At 46.1% G+C, this 26,663-nt stretch overlaps 1 protein-coding gene across 1 annotated transcript in view; it reads left to right on the top strand.

Annotated features, from left to right (window-relative positions):
- The window catches only part of agrn (agrin), a 945,905-nt gene that overhangs the window by 316,440 nt on the left and 602,802 nt on the right, over positions 1-26,663 (top strand). Inside the window, exon 4 of the mRNA XM_034173355.1 lies at positions 22,599-22,637. Within this exon, the coding sequence (XP_034029246.1) occupies positions 22,599-22,637 (39 nt within the window). The remainder of the gene's footprint in view (positions 1-22,598; positions 22,638-26,663) is intronic.

Genomic DNA, 26,663 nt, shown 5'->3' with positions numbered 1-26,663 from the left:
GATAGAAAAGCGCTATATAAATGCAGTCCATTCAAAACTGCTCTTAAGAAAACCTGTGGGTGACATCACAGAGGGTTTGTTCAGTACAGTCTATAAAATGATCTTACAAATGAGGATCATGAGTAGCTGAGTCGTCTGGCTTTATTGTAGGTAATTGGCAAAGCTGCCATAAATTTTTACAGACATTATTCTTTTCATCAGTATCATTAAAGCTTTCATTTACGATGGACAGCGGGAAAGGATGATATTTAATTCCGTTAGTGAAAGCACCAGCTTCACTTTTGATAGCTCCTGTTTTGAAAAATGGACAGCATCCATCTCTAATGGTGTGTTGGTTAATTCATCAGCAGATATATTTTTCTGCCACATCTGCTAATGTACAAAGCTCTTATCCTGCATTTAGCTGCTGTCTTTCCCAAGGCTTATTTCATGAATACAACTCAGACAGAAAGTTAGTGAGCTTTGAAAAGTGTTTTTTTTTTTTTTTTTGTCATTGTTACGCAGATGATACCCAGCTTTATCTATCCATGAAGCCAGAGGACACACACCAATTAGCTAAACTGCAGGATTGTCTTACAGACATAAAGACATGGATGACCTCTAATTTCCTGCTTTTAAACTCAGATAAAACTGAAGTTATTGTACTTGGCCCCACAAATCTTAGAAACATGGTGTCTAACCAGATCCTTACTCTTACTCTCAATTTTTTTAATGAATAAAATGTTCTTTTTTGGACCCTTAACGAAAAAGGTATGAGCTAAAAGCTGAAGCTTTGTCCTCATATTGATTAACTTTATAACAGAGAAGAATTTTCAAGTTCAAAAAATGCAAAAATGCAATTGGAGCAGTTAGGGGGCTATTCAAACGGGCCAACTAGTAAGATATCACTTCTGAAAGCAATCTTTGCCATATCACATGAGGTAACGATTGGATTTTGGAAAACCATGTGACGGATAACCAGTTCTGATTGGACACTCACATTGCGCACGTCATCACACATCTCCTCTGAGGAGTACCAAGATGGCCGATGGTGGATCGAACGTCCGCAGTTAACTTTTCAGCAAAAAAAAAGTAAGTTTCTATCGCATATCATTAAAAAGTTATTTACAATTTAGTAAAGCTTGGTCCCAGCCGTCGTATACAACGGCGTCGGCCCCAAAGGGTTAATGGTGAATGGCAATAATTGCCAGAGCCCTTCAGGACGACCATTGAATCTAAATGTTTCAACCTCTTAGCAGTAAACGAAAGTTTTTCATGCTAGAAATAAGTTCTACACAATGTGGGCTTAATAAAAAGTGTGACAGACGCAATGAAGCACATTTGACACATTACTACATAAACCGAGTTAATCAAACTGAGTTGAACTGAAACAGGAGAAATGTGGGGTGAATGTAATCCCAAAGTTATTACAAACAACATCCTCATAAATTTACTTGTATGCTTTTGTCAGCCGATCAGTGCAGTGTGACGGTGAACTACGGGGGCCAGTGATGAACACATTTAAACAGGGGTGTAAGCAGCTCTGTTGAATGGAGTCAGAGCTCCATCTAGTGGACAAACAGTGCAAGGACATTTTACATTGCCGACACAAACATTATTTCAGTAACTGTTCTGTTTAAGAGAAATTATCGGCGTTCTGTCGGCAAAATTTCGGCCAATAGTGAGTACTTTGAAAAGGGCTTATATTGGCCGATAATAACGGCCGGCCGATATATCTGTCGGGCTCTAGTTTTTACTTCAATGTGCTCCGTGGCTATGCTATTTGGCCATGAAGCAACTATGGGTTGGGCCAAAGCAGAGAGTTCAACACTGGGGGAGGTTCTACATTTCTCGGCAAAGAGCAGACCAGTGCAGGCTCAGTGGTGATACACAACTCAGCAATCAGTTTTTATGTAGCGCACAGATAAGTTAATCCAAGATATCAAGAAGAGTTCACCTGCCTGGAGTTATGTGGGGGTGGCGCTTGGGTTGTGCTTGGCACTCATTAGCTGAACGTAGTTTGGGCAGACGTGGTGGTCCAAGCAACTGCAACTCATTGATGTGCTTAGGAACTGGTTGCACAACCTTCTTGGGAAAAATTAGCTGATGTGCACTGTTACTCTGCCCATTATAGTCAATAGCAATAGTTATAGTACTGTAAGTAAACACATAAGAATTTACTTATTTTATATGAGTAGATTTTTTTCAAATATACAAAAACTGTGTGCTGATTTCATCGCTCATTGTGATGTTTTAATGTAGACATATTGATATGCCATTTAATTAATCATTGCCCAATCCTAAGTGAAAATTTGGTCATCCAGTTCTGAGTGCTGTTTATTTATTAGTTAGGTTTTTTTTTTGTTTGTTTGTTTTTTTGTGCCCCCAGTACCCCCCCCCCCCCCCCCCCCCCCCCAATGTGTCTTTCTTCTTTTTTTAAGTAGATGTGTATTAGCAAAATACGTAACTACCAATTTTACCTTTTTGGAACAGAAATTGTCATGCAACAAAGCCAAACACTGTTTTCTCTTTGCTCAATTACTTCGACACCAACCAGCTGTAAGAATGGGATGTGCACTGGACTATACACGCACACACCTGAATAAAGCATTATCGCCCATCAGCCAGTGAACCTGACACGCCTCACCCCGTGCATACCTAACAGTGCACATACAGGGACGTGCATGTGCATCAACTTCTCAGGTTAACTTGTACCATTAAACACGAGAGCAGCTCCTGTGGTTTCTTAAGGGAAATTGCCATTTCAAAGCCTCCAGAGAGAGACGTTAACCTTCCGCGTTACTTGTAGCATTAAAAATGGATCAAAGCAACCAAGCTTTGATGTCGACAGAAGACCTGATTTGGGTTGTACAGCAGCGTAGAGTGCCCGACTGGCTCCCTGACACCCCCTGCTGAGATGATTTGGCACGTCTTCCAGGGCTGCAAGTTGTGACAGTGTTGTTTGTCTGGGTGGCTTTTATTGTTTTTTCCACCCTTTTTGGCGAGCAAACTTTCATTTTAAAGCATAACCATGATAATAAAGACAGTTTAAAGTAGAATAAAGACAACAGGAGACGTAAGTGAGGCAGCAAAAAAGGGACAGCAGATGTTTCTTTTTCTTTTCAGTTTCTCCATCAATCAAGTTTTGTTATGCAACGGGAGAGGTGATGCGAAGCATCTGGGGTATTATTTGTGGGAAGGGCAGTGAGAGGAGGCACATCTGGATGGGTGGTGCTGCAGAAGATGGGGATCTGAACTCGTGACCCTCAGCAGGCAGTCTGAAAAACACTGCCCCCCTCATATCAGAGAGTTTCCCACACAGAGAAACTGAACATGCTGTCTGAAGATTTATAACTCTGGAGGAAACCATCAGCCATGGAGATGGAACCACAGAGTGATAAAACATAAATAATTGATGATATATACCATCTTGCATCTGCCGCCGAGTTTGATCTCAAAAGATATCGATTCAGGGTCTTGCTCAAACCCAGTGAAACCACCCCGCTGCTCTCGAGTCATTATCACATTAGAAGAGCAATAATGCGTCGCTTTTAAAAGGCCAAAAGAAATTACACGTGATGAAATGGATGCAAGGATTTCTGTCTCAGATCATTTGCCAGATCTGCTAAATATTCATTTTCCCCATAATTTTGCACAAGTGAGAGGGGAGGAAAAAGAAACCTATTCCTGTGTCATCCATTTGAAGAAGCTGCAGTAATGTGATTGTGAAATAATTGAATATTGGATGTTGGGAAAGCACGCAGAGGTTCTCAGGCTCATTTCAGCACTGATCGTGGAGTTTGGATAAAAAGAAGTCGAAAAGACTCAATGCGTGATTGACTTTAATGTATTTGCGTGTTGCACTCAGTTTGCCACATTAAATCTTTTGTTTCAGCCAACTAAAAGACTTTCTTTTGATTAGGCTGTAAACAAATGAAGGGGCTGATTGACATCTTCTAAGACCGTGGCCCTCTTTTGTTTTGCCACTGCCCCCCCCCCCCCCCCCCCCGCACGCTCCGACAGGACTGAAGCACTATTCCGAAAAGCCTTTCTTCTCTGCTTCTTTTTCCGTTCTCTCACCCGACTCCGATCCCTCCTCCCCGTCTTTTGTTAAAGACAGCCCCTCTTCTACTACTCTCCACACCTCTCTCAGTCTGTCGCGCTCCCTCTCTCATTATGCACTCATCTGTTCCACTGGCTGAGAGCTGAGACAGAAGCGCTCACCAGGAGAGTGTTTGGGAACCCAGTGACACGCTGCTGTTGTTTTCTGCATAAAAAAGCCGACAAGGTGGACCAAAGTGTCAGGAGAGGATTTTCCTTTCGCCAACACTACTCCTCCCTCTCATTTACTTCTCTGCCGGCTCTGTTCTCAGACTTATCGCTCTCCCCTCATTGACTCCCTCCTCCCTGCTCCAGCTGGCTGACTGAGAGCGCTGACTGACACTGGGACCAGTACCTGCTGCCTGGGGATTAAGCTCGCTATGAATATCCAGAGCGTAATTTGTTGTTTTGGCTCTTGGTGAATGCAGGATACTCTCGCAAGAAATGCCGGACTGTAAATCTGAACGGTGAAGATGTTGGGAGCGGTCTGCACAAAGAAATCGCACCAAAGAAGAGACCAGATACTTGAAGAAGAATAAGACTTAAGAAAGCAGGAAAAAAAAAGGGAAAGACAAGTTCTGTAGACGAGGTTAAATCAACAAGGCGTCCAAGGACCACAAAGAAATAAAATCTTTTTCTCTCATTAGGTTGGGATTCTCTTTCTGGTTGCTGACATGAGGGAAGAAAGCCCAACAAATCTCCGCCTCGAGCTTCGTCGTTGATTTATGATCACACACAGGCTTTTCTCCCTTTCTTTCCAAGACTTTATGCACTCCGAGCGTCTCTGTCATCTGTAACCGCTTGTGGCAGAAGCCGACTGAGTTGACAGGTCATGGGGGATTGTGAGCGTTCCCCTCTCTGACTACATCCCCCGAATTCTCCACTTGTTCTGACCTGCTTTTCGCCTCAGGACGCTGGCAGAGAAGGGGCTGACGCCTCGCCGTACCGTGGGACTTGATAAAGGTTATTGAACCGAGGATGATCGGCAGGCATGCCGGCAAGAAGAGAAGGTAAAACAGCAGGAGGTCTCTGTGATCCCAGGGCGAAAATGGTTTAGGGTGGAAGCGGCCAGCTGTTTTCCAGCCACGCTGCTGGTCACGCACAAGTTGCTCCTGTGACAGTGTCAGGTTTGGATGGATCTTGCATGCCGCTGTCTTATATCTCTGTACCGTGACTGAAGCTGCCAGAACAGAAGCTGAAGGGGCCGGCTGAGCGGCTGAGCATATACAAACAAGCAGCTGAGTTGCGTTCGAGGAGCGGCAGGCAAATGAATGCACTGGTGAAGCCACATGAGCGCACCTTACCCTCGTAGTCCCAACAGGCAACGCATCAGGGAGGCTAAAAACGATGCTCTGCTCTCACCTCTTGGGGAAATACGTGTTGGTAGCAAACACCAGATCCAGGTCTATTTTTGGCTCATAAAGGCTTATGACAAAGAAAGGAGGGGGGTCAACCTCTGACACCTGTCACCTCTGACTAATTACCTCTCGGGGGATACTCTGATCCTGTTGTGGATTTACTGCTTTGGAAGTTTCCTTCATGGATACCTGACAATCAGATCTTTAAATACAAATTCCTGGTCTTCAGTGTGTTTCACACGCATCCATACCCAACCGGCAGGAGCATACATTTCCAAACACACACACATTCCCACTGCACGTTTAAAACACCTTGCGTGAACTCATTTAAAGTCCATCAGTTTGTCTATTTTTCCCAGTGGGTGGCAGAATGGAGGTTATGTGGATGGGTAGAGGGCAGTAGAAGTCTCGCTTCCATTTCCCCATGCCTGCCTCCGTTCCCCCAAATGGATGTTATTTTCTCTAAAAATGTGTTGCTTGGAAACCAGTGAAAGCTTGCTGCTGCGATCCTCTGACAGAAACATTCACCGGGTTCTGGCCGCGGTGCACAGCTGGAACCGGAGCTGAGACACAGACCATTACTCACCTTTCGTTTTAGTTTTGTCCTCATCCTCTGCTCTCACCCCACCGCCATCATTTTTTCCAGCGGTTCCTTGGGCACCGCTTGCCGCTCTCTTCATCCCGCCGTCTCCTCCGCCCTGGAGGGGAGGGGGTCATTAGAGTGGAGCATGAGCGGTTGCCACTATCCCTCGCCGCCACCGCCGGAGCGGGATCGCAGGTACCAACACAAGGTGTCCCTCGTGGTGCGATACTTCATGATACCCTGCAACATCTGCCTGATCTTGTTGGCCATGTCGACGCTGGGCTTTGCTGTGCTCCTGTTCCTCAACAACTGTACGTCAGTTCACCACAAAACACACAACGTCACCGTCTGCACATCTGCTACACCTCGTCACAAATATACTGTGTTGTCATGTTTGGTGCTTTTCCTGTGAAGAATTTAAATTCACTGTTAGTGCAGCCTTAGATTTAGAAATAAGTGAGGCAGAATTAAAGATGCACTGCACACACTACACAACTTTTGCATTAACCGTCCCTGTCGAAACAACTCCCCTCTTACCCGACCTCGCTTGGCAGCCTTATCTAGATCTCAAGTTGGGACATCAGAACAGCTAAAGTCACAGTACGAGGTCTGTCCATAAAGTATCGTACCTTTTTATTTTTTTTAAACTATATGGATTTGATTCATATGTTTTCATGTCAGACAAGCTTGAACCCTTGTGCGCATGCGTGAGTTTTTCCATGCCTGTTGGTGACGTCATTCGCCTGTGAGCATGCCTTGTGGAAGGAGTGGTCCTGCCCCGTCGTCGGATTTTCATTGTCTGGAAATGGCGGAATGATTTGGGGTTTTTTTCCCATCAGAATTTTTTCAGAAGCTGTTAGAGACTGGCACCTGGAAACTAGCTTCACAGAGAATAAGGTCTGGTAGTACAGCTTTAAGGACCCCTTTAAGGACGCTCAGCGCGCCGCGCTCTGAGTTTGTGCCGTGTCGTCGCAGCTCAGAGCGCGGTGCGCTGAGCGTCCTTAAAGGGGTCCTTAAAGCTGTACTACCAGACATTATTCTCTGTGAAGCCCGTAAAATTTTCACCGAAAGCCAGATACATTTTTCGAATAGTTTCCAGGTGCCAGTCTCTAACAGCTTCTGAAAAACGTCTGATGGGAAAAAAACCCCCAAATCATTCCACCATTTCCAGACAATGAAAATCCGACGACGGGGTGGGACCACTCCTTCCACAAGGCGTGCTCACAGGCGAATGACGTCGCCGATAGGTGCGGAAAAACTCACGCATGCGCACAAGGGTTCAAGCTTGTCTGACGTGAAAACATATGAATCAAATCCATATAGTTTAAAAAAAAAAAAAAAGGTACGATACTTTATGGGCAGACCTCGTAGTCGCCCCTTCTTGACTTTCTGTCTGCAGCCACTTGAAGCAACTTCATATCTGCTCTCCCAAACGTTGCCTTTTACTTTGTTCTTGGGGATAAAGTTGTAATAAAGTAAAGTGCGATTAAGTGCAACCAAAGGAGGAAAGGTTTCTTTTGACATTGAAAACTCTGATCTGTCTCAAAATTTGCATCTTCTGAGCAGTTGTTGTCCTTTGTATGCATATGGAAAGTGCAGTGCTCATTAAGATAAAGCTTACTGTATTTTCCAGAATATAAGTTGCACCAGAGTATAAGTCGTACCTATAAAAAAAAAAGGTCTTTTGAAGAGGAAAACGTTTAAGTTGCACCATTTTTTTGTATTATCAGCTGTTTAATTTGGGATCATTGTGCGTTGTTGGGGTGCACATTTATTGTTGGCATTTTTCTTTTATTATTGAAGTTTATTTTGTTTCTTGCTTTGATTCCTCTCAAATAGTTATTATTATTCATTCATTCATTTTATATACCTGCTTACCCCAGTCAAAGGTCACAGGGAGGCTGCAGTCTGTCTCAGGAGTCATAGGGCGTGAGGCGTAGTGCACCATGGACAAGATGCCAGTCTGTTGCAGGGCCACATATAGACACACATTTACACTTGCACACACACCTACAGCCAATTTAAAGTTTCCAGTTCACCTCACCTGCATGTCTTTGGAAGTCGGAGGAAGCCAGATCAAGCATGGGGGGAACGTGCAAACTCCATAGAGAAAGGACCAGGTGGGAAGCCATCCCATAACCTTCTTGCTGTGAGGGAACAGAGCTAACCACTACTCCACCGGTATATAAGTCACAGGACCTCCCAAATTAGTTTAAAAAATCATGACTTAGACTCTGGTATGTGCACCACCATTTCTCAAATCATGGTGGCCATTTCTTGTTCAGTGAGCTTTCTGACAAGAGTGGAACCTTTAAAAAAATCTGAGCATGACCCAATTTGTCTTTGTGTCAAGTCTGCCTGCTCTCTCAGAAAATGATCACTAGCTGGCTGAAATGCAGTGCATCTGGAAAGTATTCACAGCACTTCACTTTTTCCACATTTTATTATGTTACAGCCTTATTCCAAAATGAAGTAAATTCATTTTTTTCCCCCTCAAAATTCTACTCACAGCACCCCATAATAACAACATGAAAGTTTTTTATTATTATTATTGCAAATTTATTTAAAACAAAAAACTAAGAAATCACATATATCTAATATTCACACCGTTTGCTCAATATTTTGTTGATGCACCTTTAGCAGCAATTACAGCACCAAGTCTTCTTGAATATGATGTCACATGCTTGGCACACTTATTTTTGGGTAGCTTTGTCCGTTCCTCTTTGCATCACCTCTCAAGCTCCATCAGGTTGGATGGGGAGCGTCGGTGTACAGCCATTTTCAAATCTCTCCAGAGATGTTTAGTCAGATTCAGGTCTGGACTCTGGCTGGACCATTCAAGGACATTCATGGAGTTGTCCTGAAGCCACTCCTTTGAGCTTCATTCATTCCCGGGGTCCTGTGGCGGAGGAAGCCGTGTGGTTCCGGTCTTACCTTGGAGAGGCGTCTCCTATCTTCGAGCCTGCCCACACGACACTTTTGTGAATTGACTGTTGTCCATTGCTGTGATTGGTTGTATTCGTTGTGCACATTCACAACAGTAAAGCTTTGTTATTTTGACTTACTCCATTGTCCGTTCATTTGCGCCCCCTGTTGTGGGTCCGTGTTCCTACACTTTCCCAACAGGATATCTCGGCCAGCGTCATGGATCCCGAGGGGCGTCAACCGGCTGTTGAACGGCCAATGGAAGAACAGGACGCGCAGGCGTCCGCGGGAGGGGTAATCGGTGAGTTGCAGCGGATCCTCACCGCTTTCACGACTCGGTTGGATTTCATGACCGAGCAGAACGTCCTCCTGAACCGCAGGGTGGAGGCTCTCGCCGCGCAGGTGGAAGCGCGCCCTCCGGGCGCCGCTGCGGCTCTCCCTCCCGTAGATCCTGTGCGTAATGTTGACGTTCCACTGGTTGTTCAACGAACTCTCCCTCCTTCCCCGGAAGCATACATAAGCCCTCCAGAGCCGTACGGAGGCTGTGTGGAGATGTGCGCGGATTTTCTGATGCAGTGTTCGCTCGTCTTCGCACAGCGTCCCGTTATGTACGCGACCGATGCTAGTAAAGTAGCTTATGTCATAAACCTGCTTTGCAGTGAGGCACGCGCTTGGGCTACAGCGCTCTGGGAGCAGAATTCACGGCTCCTTCTGACATACGATGGGTTTGTGAGGGGGCTCAGAACCGTGTTCGATCACCCTAATAGAGGAGAAACCGCTTCAACCGTGCTACTGTCAATGAGACAGGGGCGCCGGAGCGCAGCTGTTTATGCAGTCGACTTCCGCATCGCGGCTGCGAGATCCGGCTGGAATAACGCTGCCCTCCGCACCGCCTTTGTAAACGGACTGTCTTTGGTTCTCAAGGAGCACCTGGTGGCTAAGGACGAACCGCGGGATTTAGACGGGCTTATCGATCTTGTCATACGGTTGGACAACCGGTTAGAAGAACGTCGGCGGGAACGAGACGAAGGGCGTGGCCGGGCACGCGCCGTCCCTCTCCCTTCCGGTTCTGACCGCGCTCCGCCTTCTCCACGCTCCACGGCCCCTGCGCTCCGTGGGGCCACAGCTCCCCCTACTGACGAAGCTATGGACACGAGTAGGGCAACATTTAGGGCACCAGCTGCACAGAGGAGACGGGCCCATGGAGCTTGTTTTGTTTGTGGTGCACTAGAGCACCATGTGAGAGACTGCCCCGAGCGGTTACAACACCAACGCCCGCCCCTAGAGACTGGGCTAGGGGTGGGCCGAGACATTCACGTGGGACACACCCACATTGCTACACGACTCCCAGTCACGATCCTGTATGAGGATTTAACCCTGAAGGCCCCTGCACTGGTGGACACGGGCTCTGAGGGGAATCTGTTGGACTGCAGATGGGCCAGGGAGATAGGGCTCCCTCTGGTGGCGCTTACCTCACCTGTGCAGGTTCGAGCGCTAGATGGCTCCCTGCTCCCTCCGATCACACATAAGACACCACCTGTAACGCTGGTGGTGTCAGGAAACCACCGGGAGGTGATCGAGTTTTTTGTGACTCAGGCCACTTCCCGTGTGGTTTTAGGCTTTCCCTGGATGTTGAAGCACAATCCCCGGATTGATTGGCCGTCCGGGGTAGTGGTTCAGTGGAGCGAGACCTGCCATCGGGTGTGTCTAGGTTCCTCGGTTCCTCCCGGCTCCCAAGCTAAGGAGGAGGTCAGAGTCCCGCCCAATCTGGGGACGGTGCCGGTGGAGTACCACGACCTTGTCGACGTGTTCAGCAAGGATCTGGCGCTCACACTCCCCCCCCACCGTCCATACGATTGTGCCATCGATTTGGTTCCAGGCAGTGGGTTCCCGTCCAGTAGACTGTACAACCTCTCACGGCCTGAGCGCGAATCAATGGAGACCTACATCCGGGACTCGTTAGCTGCCGGGTTGATCCGAAATTCCACCTCCCCGATGGGCGCAGGTTTCTTTTTTGTGGGTAAAAAAGATGGCGGACTTCGTCCATGCATCGATTATAGGGGGCTGAACGAAATCACGGTTCGCAACCGATACCCGTTACCCCTGTTGGATTCGGTGTTCACGCCCCTGCATGGAGCCAAGATTTTTACCAAGCTTGATCTTAGAAACGCGTATCATCTGGTTCGGATCCGGAAGGGAGACGAGTGGAAGACGGCATTCAACACCCCCTTAGGTCACTTTGAGTACCTGGTCATGCCGTTCGGCCTCACAAACGCCCCCGCGACGTTCCAATCCTTGGTTAACGACGTATTGCGGGACTTCCTGCACCGGTTCGTCTTCGTATATCTAGACGATATACTCATCTTTTCTCCGGATCCTGAGACTCATGTCCGGCATGTACGTCAGGTCCTGCAGCGGTTATTGGAGAACCGGCTGTTTGTTAAGGGCGAGAAGTGTGAGTTTCACCGCACCTCTTTGTCCTTCCTGGGGTTCATCATCTCCCCCAACTCCGTCGCACCTGATCCGGCCAAGGTTGCAGCGGTGAGAGACTGGCCCCAACCCACAAGCCGTAGGAAGCTGCAACAGTTCCTCGGCTTTGCGAATTTCTACAGGAGGTTCATTAAGGGCTACAGTCAGGTTGTTAGCCCCCTGACAGCCCTGACCTCACCAAAAGTCCCCTTCACCTGGTCGGATCGTTGCGAGGCCGCGTTCAAGGAGTTGAAACGGCGCTTCTCGTCTGCACCCGTTCTGGTGCAGCCCGATCCTAGTCGCCAGTTAGTGGTTGAAGTGGACGCCTCGGACTCAGGGATAGGAGCTGTGCTGTCCCAGAGTGGGAAGACCGATAAGGTCCTTCATCCGTGTGCCTATTTTTCCCGCAGGTTGACCCCGGCTGAACGGAACTATGACGTCGGCAACCGAGAACTCCTTGCGGTGAAAGAGGCTCTTGAAGAGTGGAGACACCTGTTGGAGGGAACGTCCGTGCCATTCACGGTTTTCACTGACCACCGGAACCTGGAGTATATCAGGACCGCCAAGCGGCTGAATCCCAGGCAAGCCCGCTGGTCACTGTTCTTCGGCCGTTTTGACTTCCGCATCACCTACCGGCCCGGGACCAAGAACCAGAAATCGGATGCCTTGTCCCGGGTACACGAAGACGAGGTCAAAGCGGAGTTGTCGGATCCACCGGAACCCATCATCCCGGAGTCCACTATCGTGGCCACCCTCACCTGGGACGTAGAGAGAACCGTCCGGGAGGCCCTGGCACGAAGCCCGGACCCCGGGACTGGACCAAAGAACAGACTTTACGTCCCACCAGAGGCAAGGGCTGCAGTCCTGGACTTCTGTCACGGCTCTAAGCTCTCCTGTCATCCAGGGGTGCGAAGAACCGTGGCAGTTGTCCGGCAGCGCTTCTGGTGGGCGTCCCTGGAGGCCGACGTCCGGGACTATTTCCAGGCCTGTACCACCTGCGCCAGGGGCAAGGCCGACCATCGCAAGGCTCCGGGACTGCTACAGCCGCTGCCCGTGCCTCATCGCCCCTGGTCCCACATCGGCCTGGATTTTGTCACGGGCCTCCCGCCGTCCCAGGGAAACACCGTGATCCTCACGATAGTGGACCGATTCTCCAAGGCGGCCCACTTCGTGGCCCTCCCGAAGCTCCCAACGGCCCAGGAGACAGCGGACCTCCTGGTCCACCATGTCGTCCGCCTGCATGGGATACCATCAGACATCGTCTCCGATCGCGGTCCCCAGTTCTCCTCGCATGTCTGGAGGAGCTTTTGCCGGGAACTGGGGGCCACGGTCAGTCTCTCGTCCGGGTATCACCCCCAGACCAACGGGCAAGCAGAGCGGGCCAATCAAGAAATCGAGCAAACACTGCGTTGTGTGACAGCCGCGCACCCGGCGGCCTGGAGTACTCATCTGGCCTGGATCGAGTACGCCCACAACAGTCAAGTGTCATCAGCCACCGGCCTCTCCCCCTTTGAGGTGTGTTTGGGGTATCAGCCCCCATTGTTCCCGGTGGTTGAGGGAGAGGTCGGTGTGCCCTCGGTCCAGGCCCACCTGCGGAAGTGCCGTCGGGTGTGGCGTGCCGCCCGTTCTGCTTTGTTGAAGGCCCGGATGAGGGCGAAGACCCATGCAGACCGGCGGCGGACCCCGGCCCCTACGTATCGCCCCGGGCAGGAAGTGTGGTTGTCCACAAAGGACATCCCGCTACAAGTGGCCTCCCCAAAACTGCAGGACAGATACATAGGACCGTTTAAAATTCTCAAGGTCATCAATCCCGCCGCAGTGAGGCTTCGGCTTCCAGCCTCACTGCGGATCCATCCAGTATTTCATGTGTCAAAGCTCAAGCCCCATCACACCTCGCCCCTCTGTACACCCGGTCCGGCACCACCTCCTGCCCGGATCATCGATGGCGAGCCGGCTTGGACAGTGCGCCGGTTGTTGGACGTCCGACGGATGGGCCGGGGTTTTCAATATCTGGTGGACTGGGAGGGGTACGGTCCCGAAGAACGCTCCTGGGTGAAGAAGAGCTTCATCCTGGACCCGGCCCTCCTGGCCGACTTCTACCGTCGCCACCCGGACAAGCCCGGTCGGGCGCCAGGAGGCGCCCGTTGAGGGGGGGGTCCTGTTGTGTGGGCTGCTGAAGAGGAGGTACTGCTGGCCCACCACCACCAGAGGGCGCCCTGCCTGGAGTGCGGGCTCCAGGCACCAGAGGGCGCCGCCGCCTCATGTGAGCAGCTACGGTGACAGCTGTCACCCATCACCTGAGACAGCTGACGGCAATCATCTGTGGGGTATATCAGCAGGACGGCACCTCCACCTCATTGCCGAGATATCGTTTCTACCAGAGAGGTAACGTATCGAAGCTACGGAGTGTATCTTTTTGGATTGTGCTAGTTTGTGGATTACTGTTCCAACGAGAGGTGGAGGTAACTTCCCTGCTGTTCGGAGTCCTGGGTGCAAACGCGCCCCCATCTAACTGTCCTTTGTTCCTCGCCAGCAGTACCAGGTCCGACACGCGGAGGCAGTGGCCACCTGGGAGTTCGGGACTTGGCGGCTCCAGTATTCCCGGGGTCCTGTGGCGGAGGAAGCCGTGTGGTTCCGGTCTTACCTTGGAGAGGCGTCTCCTATCTTCGAGCCTGCCCACACGACACTTTTGTGAATTGACTGTTGTCCATTGCTGTGATTGGTTGTATTCGTTGTGCACATTCACAACAGTAAAGCTTTGTTATTTTGACTTACTCCATTGTCCGTTCATTTGCGCCCCCTGTTGTGGGTCCGTGTTCCTACACTTTCCCAACAGTGGGACTTGATAAAAATCCTGGACCATCATCTCCCTTAATAAGGCTGCAACATAACAAGAAAGTAAGTAAGTCCTTTCAGCTGCTCACTTGTTTGCACTCAGGGTCACCACAGCAAATCCAAGGTGAATCAGCCAAGGTGATGCTTTTCCTGACGTTATTCCTGTCGTATCTCCACATTACATAGAGAAATGTGGCAGGAGTGGGGTTTGAACTGGGATCCTTCTGCACTGAAATCAAGTGTACTAACCACTTGGCCACCACTCCTGCATAAAACGTGGAAAAAAGTGAAGCGCTGTGAATACTTTCCGGATGCACCGTAAATCTAACGTCACAGGAATCAGGTGTATAAAAATACCTTCAGGTGTTTCTCGCTGATATTAGTCACGTTTGTTAACGTGTTCAGACTCTTGACTCTCACACTCTTACATGTCTATTTTTGAGCGCCTTATCAGGTGGTGATGTGTGAGGTGAATTTTCTCTCAGTTCTCCAAAGCAGGTTTTGATTTGTGCAGAGGTAGCTCAGTGGGATAATGAAGTAGACTGCTGGTGTGTAGACCTGGGTTTGAGTCCTGTTCACAAGACAGTTTCCACAAGACACTTCATCTGCTGTGTCTCTTGCCACCCAGCTGTCAATGAGTATGAATCTTGGGTGGGGAATAGAGCGACATGACCTAAAATAATATCACTGTATTTTTCACTTTATGGCAAGATTATCTTATTATCTTTAGCTAGAGTTAACCCAGAATATTAAAATTTGGAATTTGTTCCTACAAAGTAAAAATATGGATGAAAACCTTCTTGAATCAAACAGTTTTTCAGTTAACAAATAAGCTGCTGTATTTTTTAAGTCCAGTTGAGGCTTAAATGTGCGCGCAGTGTAACAGTCTCCTGGTTCACACAACAGAATCACAATTTAACCATTTCCATGACTTTTAACATTTGTGTTCAAATGAAAACGGAACACATTCTTACTCCCAACTCATCACAATTTGATGCTTGGTCAGTATCTCTCTGCATTTTGGTGCCCCCTTTGCATCATTTAGTGATGTGTGAGGTAGGAACCTGATTTCTCTCTGATAGCATACAGCGCTATCTGCTTGACACTCGCGTCATCAGTTGACAGCGGAGAATGTTTATCTATGTCTGGGTTAGGGTTAGCAGTTCTCCACTCGTCACAAAATGATAACTCCAAACATATTGACATTCGTTCACAACATAGTGCAGCAAATAACTGTAACAATACTTCACATGGTGATACAAGCACCAAATCCAGCACAAATTCTCTTTAGACGTTGCTCTTTGGAAAAAACTGACGGCCACGTAGGGGTCAATTGAAGAATTACACAGGGGTTAAAATATAAAAATGCTCCAATCATATTCAAAACTATACCACATTATTTGTCTGATCATAAAGATTCCAAAAAGGTATAGTTTGGACTATCTGTGACTGAATGTTATGGAGTTATGGGGGTAAAAACCTTAAGAATGGTGACAAAGGTCAATTTCAGTTTGTACAGAGGTCAAAAGTTAAAGTTGCTGCAGTTTTAGCAAAAAATAGTGCAAATTGTTGATTGAGCTACTTGGATTAATAAATGGAATAGTTTTGACAGTGTTGAATGCTTGGTCTCTAAAGTAAAAGTCAAATAATGTTGACGTCCATTGAATTCTATGACCTGTGACATATGTTACCCTGTAACGTGATAACTAAGCATGATACATGGTACAAACTATTCCTTTTTGAAACCCTATTAACTCAACCAATACTTTGTTTTTACCCCATAACTCTATAGAATTCACTCATAGATAGTCCCCAAACTATACCTTTTTGAAATTCTATTAACTCAACCAATAATTTGCGTCACCTTTGAACAGAATTGGAGCAACTCTAACTTTTGACCCCTGTACAACCGGAAACTGAACATTGCCATCACTCTTGTTGTTTTTACCCCATAACTCTATAGAATTCAGTCATAGATAGGCCAAACCACACCTTTTTGGAATCTTTACCATCAGACAAATAATGTGGTATAATTTTCAATATGTCTGGAGCATTTTTATATTTTGACCCCTATGTAATTCTTCAGTTGACCCCTACGTGGCCGCCTATTGAAAATTCAAGTGGCCCGTTGGTTTTTCAAAAGAGTAATATCTAAGGTGTACCAAAATGTGGTGCTTGTATCACCATTTGAAGGATTCCTCTGTAAATATTCTGTTCTCTGCAACACTAACAAGGGTTTTGCTTCAGAATATGACAAACTGGGTGTGAGAATGTTCTGGAACTTTTCTGTACAGCCACTTACACCAATAAGAAAAGCATTGAACTGGTGTTTTGACTCGTGGAGCTTGACATAACAGGAAAGAAAATGCAGAGCTTTGACCATCACAAATGAGATTAGATTGGATTAGATAGAACTTTATTGATCCCTTCCTCAGGAAAATTGAGGTTCCAGCTGCATTGTATAGCAGCACACAGGGTAAGAAGCACACAGTATGAAACGTGAACGTTTAAAAAAAAAACAGTTTGCAAATATAAATATATAAATTCCAGACATACTGATCACTACTGGTTTACTGGCTAGTACTGTTCCTCTCCTTCCCCGTCCTCTGTAGGAGTTGTACAGTGTGATTGCCTGAGAGACAAAAGATTTTTTTAGTCTGTTGGTCCTGCACTTGGGAAGGAGCAGTCTGTGGCTGAAGAGGCTCCTCTGGTTTGCAAATTAATGCATATTTGGCATTAATTTTAAATTTCGCCATTTCATCTTTGTTATTTTTCATTTGTGTCATTAAAAAGTTAATAATTAAAAATCTAGTGCTTCTGGGATTCTTGTTGACCTGATTTCTCACAGTGTTTATAGCATTAGGCAGTCCATATTGTGGTGCACTGCCACACTGGTGATGACTATGATGTTGGTGTGCTGTCCCACCCCTAATGGGGAGGTAACGTTTATGGCCTGGCATCCTGCCCAGGAGGAGTCTATCCACTTCATGCTACAGAATCCTGGAATAAGCACTGCCACTGGTGGACCTCAGGGTCTATGTAGGGTCTTGTGATCAGTGTCCAATCTCCTGTCTCTTTCTTGTTACCCTGCTGTTGACTTTATAGCTGTTGACTTTCCAGTTATTTGCATTGCAAGAGTGCCCTAACCTGGAGGATCTCCCTGCATTTATTACATCTGGATTGAAACAGAACAAATGCAACTTTTTTGCATTTCTGAACATGTGTGCCTCTCTTTAAGGTGTCAGGTTTTTTCCCCCATTTGACAGTCTTGTTGGTGGAACTTGTTGGTGCGGCACATTTGTAACCCCACAGTGTTACCGAATCAATTTCAGCCAGACAGATTCTATTAGATTTAATAGAAACTCTGTTAAAGCGGCCAATCTTCACCTCTCAGATGACCAACGGACAAGAAATGTGCACTGGAGAAATTGAAGTGAAAAAGGCTCTATTATGTTGCCAAGAGCACTCTCCATGTGGCCATAAGGACAGCTGGGCCGCACAGCGATAGCACCGGCTGTAGCGATGTGCCGGGAGAAAGGGTGTTGGTGAAGGCATGCAACCTTGGAGTCGCAATTTCTCTCGTCACCATATGGGGTGAAGCACGTCCGTGCACACACAGTTTGTAACAAAGAAAAAACCCAAGTATTTTAGCCACTTAGCCACTTTATCATTCTGTACAACTATATATCAGGCACAAGGAGGAGGAAGGTGACACACGAACACTGATGCCCAGGCACGTTCATTCCTTCACGATGGCTAAATGTCACAGTCAGACACGTATTGATGTGCTGAAGATATAAGGTGGATGGATGGTGGCCGCGTGGTGATATTCACACCAGAGCAGGAGAGACGGGAGTGGCTGCTTTGTTGGTGGAGAGGACTGATCCTCCCGTTTGGTTATGGGAATGTGAAGAAATCCTTTAGCTTCGCCCTGCATCTCCTCTCTGTCAGGCTCTGCTTCTTACCTCGCGTGAGAAAGTGCCTGCATCTGTTGGCCTGTGTGCTTGTGCGTACCGATTCAAGACACACGGTACAACCTGTGTGGATGTTTGTGCTTTTCCTTCCTTCACGCTCTTTACAGAACTTTTTCTATATCTGCGTCATGCCAATTTTTGTTCCTCTGGTTTGATTTTCTTTTCTTTCTTTTTTTTTTTTAATCCCCCCCTAGATGGAAATCACTTCCTATCATGACTGACTGGGAAACGGCTCTAGCAGACACTTCATTATTCACCTCTAGCACCAGCCTCGCTTCTCTCTTCCTCCCTTGAAACCCCGGCTGTTGACAAGCAATTTTAAACAAGCCTAAATTTAAAACTCAGCTCCATCTCAGGATGTCGACGGGCACCGAGTGAGTTGTAGAAGCCTCGGGTAAGGTCTTCCTGGCTGCGGTGACGGTGGCCTTGGGAAAAATGCATTAGCGGCGTAATTGATGTGATGTGTTTTATCTGTTTCCTAATTCTCTGTCACTGTGCAGACACGTCAGAGATGGCTGAGCGGCTGCACATCTTTTTGTGTTGGTGTATTGTTTGTTTGTTGAAGGCAGTTCTGACGACTCACCAGGGCTCTGCTGAGTCAGACAGACAGCCGGCGACAGGCCGGTTGACTGCGAAAGTACAGATGGTGGTTGGGGTTGAGTTGGGTACTCGAGTGTACTGGAACACTGTGACCACAGTGTCACACTAGTCTGAAGTAGAAAAATGTGTTGTTGTTATTTATGATCGTCTCAGGATTTACTCCCCCCCTTCAAAAAAAAAAACATCTTTATAAATATTGGCTGTTAAGGTTTCCTGTCGTTACACATTGTTGGTAGAATGCGGTGGTGGGCAGAAAGCCAACCTGCCACAGGCCGCCAAAATCCTGGTGTAATGTCCAGGTCAGTGTTGTTCTGGTATTTATTAGAATAATATTAAGATACACCCTATATATGCAGGTTAATGACTCATATACACTGTCCTTGTATATGCAACAAAGGTAGCTAGAGGTAGAGACTGCACTCAGTTTTGTTGTACTTGTGCAATGATATTAAAGCTGTCATATCTAATGTCATATAATATAAACTGAAAATTACTGTTAAATGAAGGAAAATAAGCACTAATGGAAAAATACTAAACACCAGCTTCACTGCTTCACCTCAGGGAGCTTTGGTGGTGAAAAATCCTTAACCTTCCCAGAAAACCTCTCACATGACTCCACTGTCTAAATAGTAGTGCACCGGAAAGTTTGCAGGATGCCAATTTTTAAATGGAAATGGTTTATTTCATGTTATATCCAAAACGCATCCATGAGTAATTAAGAGAATGGATTGGGACTGGACCTCTGTTGTCTGCTTAGGTGGTTTCTATCCAATGCCCAGTGCAGATCCATAGCATGGTTGATGCTGCAATGTGCATCACCATGTGTCGTCCTTTTGGCTTCTCCCTTTTCACTCAGGGTCACCACAGCAGATCCCAGGTGGATCTGCATATTGTTGACCAAGGCGGTTACTATCCACCTCCCAAGGCAAGCAGGGTAGATGCAGCAATGCAAAGCACCAAGGAATACGTCCAGATTTGACTTCTGCACCTTGTAATCAAGTGCCTCCAAGGTGGATCTGCATGGTGGATGGTGGTTCTGCCATTTTTAAGTAAAAACAGGCATCATGGTAGAATCAAACATTTGCTTTTTCCAGATTTTAATATGATAATATTTGCTGTTTCCCCTGAAATAGTTTTCTTTGCAGTATGCAGGTATGTCATCACAAGACTGTGTCTGTAGATCTTAAATTCCCCACAAATAGGTTATGGTACCCTCTCTGTCCACTCTATCACTTGATGAAATGTCCACAGATAGCTGTAATTTTGTTTCGGTGTTGCATGATTAAATTCCATGAAGTCCTGTTGAAATACATGAAAACACAAATCTTGTATTGTTCCAAACATTACTTGTCAGGAGGTTGTCCTGGTGATCAGTTGTGTACTTTTGTCAAGCTTTTTTGTGTAGCTTTTTGTGTAATCGCTTCATCGGTGATCATGTTGGGAAGGTGTCGTGACACAGACCCACAACAGGGGGCGTTAATGAACGGACAATGGATAAGCCAAAAGTAACAATTTAATGTTGTGAATCGCACAACGAAATACAGACAATAACAATACTGTGGATTGTCAATTATACACAAGGTGACGTGTGGGCAGGCTCGAAGATAGAAGACGTCTGGCGAGAGAAGAGCCGGATCCCACACAGCTTCCACCACCAACGGATCTGAAGAACACCGGAGCTGCCAAGCCCTGCGCCCCAGGTGCCCACTGTCTTCAGCAGTCAGACCCGGTACTGCTGGCAGAAACAGAAACAGTTAGTGGTGGGTGTGTGAATACACACCCAGCAATCTTACAGTGCTTAGTCCTCCAGTAGGGAAAACCTCCACCTCCAGATACAGAATCACCCGTGCAGCTCCTGTAGGTCTCCTTCCTGGATGGAGTGAGAGACAAAGACCGTCGTCCTCTCACTGTCCGCCAATCCAGCCTTCAATAGACCCCGCAGGAACACGGCTGCACACAGACCACTGTTTACAACAATGAATAATCACAGCAGAGAAAATTACCTAAATGGTAGCTGATTTCTCAGCGGGGAGGTGGAGTTGCAGTCCGGCTTTTATGGAGGATGAAGTTGATGAGTGACAGCCGGTGTTGATGTGTGACAACTGTCACTCCAGTAGTTCCGACACCCTCTCGTGCTTGAAGCCCGCACTCCAAGCAGGGCGCCATCTGGTGGTGATGGGCCAGCAGTACCTCCTCTTCAGCGGCCCACACAACAGATCAGGTATAATAGACTGTACAGTTGCTTGTGGAGCCATGACTTTTTCGAGATGGCTCATAAGGAGGAACCTGACTTTATGTAGATCCACATATGTGTAAAATAATATGTGAAGGCATTGGTTCTACAGGTAGCTTCTTAACAATAAACAAAGATTCACCAATAGGGTTTAGGAACTAACGGCGTGCCACCTTGCATTACAAAATGTTACAAAAATCCCAAATTAAAGAGCTGATTAATTAAAAAAATGTGTTATTGGGTCAGAAGTCCATGTTCATCTGCCTCAAATAACCTCCAATATGTTGTCCATTGCATATTTATTTGTCTGTCTTTCTTATTTTTGAAATTTAAAAGTCCTTTTGGCACACACCACAAGCTGAGAGCTTCCAGAAAAAATCCACTGTTCAATTCCCCATCTGTGTCCATCTGATATTTGTTGTTGTCCAAACTGCATGAAACTATCATCCAATATATTATCCATCACACGTTATTTATTCATCTTCAGTTTTGGAATCTAAAAGTCCTTGTGCTAAGTAACACCACACACTGTGATGTGCACATGCGCTACACTGAGCTCATGTCTGTTGTTACCCAAGGAAATGCTGTGTTCCACATCCAGAAAAAAAGGTGTGCCTCATACTCTGGTGCAATGTATACTCTGGAAAACACATTTCTGGAATTTTCTGTAACGTTCCATACTATTTCAAGAGGCGGTAATGTTGTATTTAAATTGTTGGGTCACTGAAAATCTGGCAGTGAATAAAAACAAGCTATTATTTTAAAACAGCTTTTTATGGAAATGAAGTCAACACTGCAGTTGACTCACACATACCGTTTTGTTTGCCAAGTAGGAAAATTGAGAGTGAACATTTATTTCCAAGGTATATGTAAACTTACGTCCACACCTTTAGCATCAGTATGTTGAGACCGTAAAGAGATCTTGTTGGTGAAGTTTGTCTCATGAGTGTTTTTGCAGATTCCATTATTTGAAGCCACAGGTCATGTTCTGTGGTTCCCACCGATAGTCTTATGTCTTTGTCTGCTGGGTGTTGAGGAGACACGTGATGTCATCTGATGGATGACGAGGAAACACTCGGATCTGTTTAACATATGGAGAAAGGGATGGAGGGGTTGAAGGGGGACTGTGATTAATTATTATTTTCAAAGATGTAGGTCATCCCTTTTGTCATCACACACTTTCCAGCCAACATCCAGAACTGATCTTTTTTTTTTCTCTTTCTCTCTATTATCTTGTGGTTTTATAATATCAGAGTTGATGCCGTGTGGATTGGGATGGATAGACCATAGAAACAATGAATGACAAATAACTGATAATACTGCTATCGCTGAACTGTTCCGTTGATTAGCTCAGCTGGGTTCCTGCGGGGTTCAGTCGTGGCATTAGAATGTGTAAGATAGAAAAACCAAGCCTGGAGAGAGAATGTCTTTTTTTTTTTTTTTTTTTTTGAGCAACTCAATTACTTGGCCTTTACCCGTGGGAAGTCTCCAAATCTCCCCAAAACTAAAAACCCATTTCGCTCTCTCTTTATCTCTTTCAGACAAACCTCCTCACTTCACGCTGGCTCAGCCTCCTAATGGTAAGTCCATTGTGGGTTTTATTTTTTCTTCTTCTTCTTCTCAACTCTGCTGACCACTAGGGTTTTGTGGGAGCTCCTACTAATAATGACCTCAGATTCTGGATCATGCCTTTGAAGTGGGCTTCTGCTGGTCTGGTTTTTTGACCCTGTGCTGTTAGTATGGCAGGCACGTGGGCCGCGGTCTGCTCAGGGCTTTGATATACGAAGGATCTTTTGATGACTTTATTTGATCTGCTCCTCATAACTGAGTTGATGTTCTTATTGTGAGTTGTTGTGAGTTATTGCTATCCTGGCAACGACACTTGGCAGACTTTGTGTCACTGTTCCTCTTCGGCATACTGCATCAGGTCTTGACTTCCTGTTCCGGAGCACAGCAGTGTTCTGCTGTATCTGTTAGCTGTTTGAACTGAGCTGTTTGAGTTCTTTGAATTAACAGTCTTTTTCAAGACTTTTTTACTTTTTTTTTACTTTTTCACCGTGCTCCAACGCCTAAAGAAGACCTCTAACGGTCGAAGCATCGCGACGGAGCACTTTTATCAGCTAACCTTCATCAGCGTTGGCAAGCTAACTAGCTTGCTAACGCTTTCGTTTTTATTTTTATTTTATTTTTTAGCACTGTTGTCGTGCTGCTCCACAGCCTGTTCAGTGGATTTTTATTTTTTTTTTTAGCACTGTTGTCGTGTGTTACCTGTGCTGCTCCACAGCCTGTCTAGTGGATTTTTATTTTATTTTTTACCACTGTTGTCGTGTGTTATCTGTGCTGCTCCACAGCCTGTCCAGTGGATTTTTATTTTATTTTTAGCACTGTTGTCGTGTGTTACCTGTGCTGCTCCACAGCCTGTTCAGTGGATTTTTATTTTATTTTTTAGCACTGTTGTCGTGCGTTACCTGTGCTGCTCCACAGCCTGTTCAGTGGATTTTTATTTTTTTTTTAGCACTGTTGTCGTGTGTTACCTGTGCTGCTCCACAGCCTGTCTAGTGGATTTTTATTTTATTTTTTTTTAGCACTGTTGTCGTGTGTTACCTGTGCTGCTCCACAGCCTGTTCAGTGGATTTTTATTTTATTTTTTAGCACTGTTGTCGTGCGTTACCTGTGCTGCTCCACAGCCTGTTCAGTGGATTTTTATTTTTTTTTTTAGCACTGTTGTCGTGTGTTACCTGTGCTGCTCCACAGCCTGTCCAGTGGATTTTTATTTTATTTTTTTTTAGCACTGTTGTCGTGTGTTACCTGTGCTGCTCCACAGCCTGTCCAGTGGATTTTTATTTTATTTTTTAGCACTGTTGTCGTGTGTTATCTGTGCTGCTCCACAGCCTGTCCAGTGGATTTCTATTTTATTTTTTACCACTGTTGTCGTGTGTTACCTGTGCTGCTCCACAGCCTGTCCAGTGGATTTTTATTTTATTTTTTTTTAGCGCTGTTGTCGTGCGTTGCCTGTGCTGCTCCACAGCCTGTCCAGTGGATTTTCATTTTGATTTTATTTTTTTTAGCACTGTTGTCGTGCGTTACCTGTGCTGCTCCACAGCCTGTCCAGTGGATTTTTATTTAGCACTGTTGTCGTGCGTTACCTGTGCTGCTCCACAGCCTGTCCAGTGGATTTTGATTTTTATTTTATTTATTTTTTTTTAGCACTGTTGTCGTGCGTTACCTGTGCTGCTCCACAGCCTGTCCAGTGGATTTTGATTTTGATTTTATTTTTTTTTAGCACTGTTGTCGTGCGTTACCTGTGCTGCTCCACAGCCTGTCCAGTGGATTTTGATTTTGATTTTATTTTTTTAGCACTGTTGTCGTGCGTTACCTGTGCTGCTCCACAGCCTGTCCAGTGGATTTTGATTTTTATTTTATTTATTTTTTTTTAGCACTGTTGTCGTGCGTTACCTGTGCTGCTCCACAGCCTGTCCAGTGGATTTTGATTTTGATTTTATTTTTTTTTAGCACTGTTGTCGTGCGTTACCTGTGCTGCTCCACAGCCTGTCCAGTGGATTTTGATTTTGATTTTATTTTTTTTAGCACTGTTGTCGTGTGTTACCTGTGCTGCTCCACAGCCTGTCTAGTGGATTTTTATTTTATTTTTTACCACTGTTGTCGTGTGTTATCTGTGCTGCTCCACAGCCTGTCCAGTGGATTTTTATTTTATTTTTTAGCACTGTTGTCGTGTGTTACCTGTGCTGCTCCACAGCCTGTTCAGTGGATTTTTATTTTATTTTTTAGCACTGTTGTCGTGCGTTACCTGTGCTGCTCCACAGCCTGTTCAGTGGATTTTTATTTTTTTTTTTAGCACTGTTGTCGTGTGTTACCTGTGCTGCTCCACAGCCTGTCTAGTGGATTTTTATTTTATTTTTTTTTAGCACTGTTGTCGTGTGTTACCTGTGCTGCTCCACAGCCTGTTCAGTGGATTTTTATTTTATTTTTTAGCACTGTTGTCGTGCGTTACCTGTGCTGCTCCACAGCCTGTTCAGTGGATTTTTATTTTTTTTTTTAGCACTGTTGTCGTGTGTTACCTGTGCTGCTCCACAGCCTGTCCAGTGGATTTTTATTTTATTTTTTTTTAGCACTGTTGTCGTGTGTTACCTGTGCTGCTCCACAGCCTGTCCAGTGGATTTTTATTTTATTTTTTAGCACTGTTGTCGTGTGTTATCTGTGCTGCTCCACAGCCTGTCCAGTGGATTTCTATTTTATTTTTTACCACTGTTGTCGTGTGTTACCTGTGCTGCTCCACAGCCTGTCCAGTGGATTTTTATTTTATTTTTTTTTAGCGCTGTTGTCGTGCGTTGCCTGTGCTGCTCCACAGCCTGTCCAGTGGATTTTCATTTTGATTTTATTTTTTTTAGCACTGTTGTCGTGCGTTACCTGTGCTGCTCCACAGCCTGTCCAGTGGATTTTTATTTAGCACTGTTGTCGTGCGTTACCTGTGCTGCTCCACAGCCTGTCCAGTGGATTTTGATTTTTATTTTATTTATTTTTTTTTAGCACTGTTGTCGTGCGTTACCTGTGCTGCTCCACAGCCTGTCCAGTGGATTTTGATTTTGATTTTATTTTTTTTTAGCACTGTTGTCGTGCGTTACCTGTGCTGCTCCACAGCCTGTCCAGTGGATTTTGATTTTGATTTTATTTTTTTTAGCACTGTTGTCGTGCGTTGCCTGTGCTGCTCCACAGCCTGTCTAGTGGATTTTTATTTTTATTTTATTTTATTTTTTAGCACTGTTGTCGTGCGTTACCTGTGCTGCTCCACAGCCTGTCCAGTGGATTTTTATTTTTATTTTATTTTATTTTTTAGCACTGTTGTTGTGCGTTACCTGTGCTGCTCCACAGCCTGTCTAGTGGATTTTTATTTTATTTTAGCACTGTTGTCGTGCGTTACCTGTGCTGCTCCACAGCCTGTCTAGTGTCGGATTCCCTGTTTGGGAATCCGCTAGCTTAGCGTAGCTACTAGCTCTTAGCCGTTTTAGCATGGCGGCTTCTCCTGTCTCTCCCGTACTTTTCTGCTCTGGGTGTGAAATGTTTAGTTATTCCTCGGCCTCTTTTAGCAGTAACGGTACTTGTAATAAGTGCAGCTTATTCGTAGCTTTGGAGGCCAGGCTGGGCGAATTGGAGGCTCGGCTCCGCACCGTGGAAAATTCTACAGCTAGCCAGGCCCCTGTAGTCGGTGCGGACCAAGGTAGCTTAGCCGCCGTTAGTTCCCCCCTGGCAGACCCCGTGCAGTCGGGAAGGCAGGCTGACTGGGTGACTGTGAGGAGGAAGCGTAGCCCTAAACAGAAGCCCCGTGTACACCGTCAACCCGTTCACATCTCTAACCGTTTTTCCCCACTCGACGATACACTCGCCGAGGATCAAACTCTAGTTATTGGCGACTCTGTTTTGAGAAATGTGAAGTTAGCGACACCAGCAACCATTGTCAATTGTCTTCCGGGGGCCAGAGCAGGCGACATCGAAGGACATTTGAAATTGCTGGCTAAGGCTAAGCGTAAATTTGGTAAGATTGTAATTCACGTCGGCAGTAATGACACTCGGTTACGCCAATCGGAGGT

The sequence above is a fragment of the Thalassophryne amazonica genome, chromosome 6, assembly GCF_902500255.1.
Source record: "Thalassophryne amazonica chromosome 6, fThaAma1.1, whole genome shotgun sequence".
Classification (NCBI taxonomy): Eukaryota; Metazoa; Chordata; class Actinopteri; order Batrachoidiformes; family Batrachoididae; genus Thalassophryne; species Thalassophryne amazonica.
This window is presented reverse-complemented; position numbering and strand designations above follow the sequence as displayed.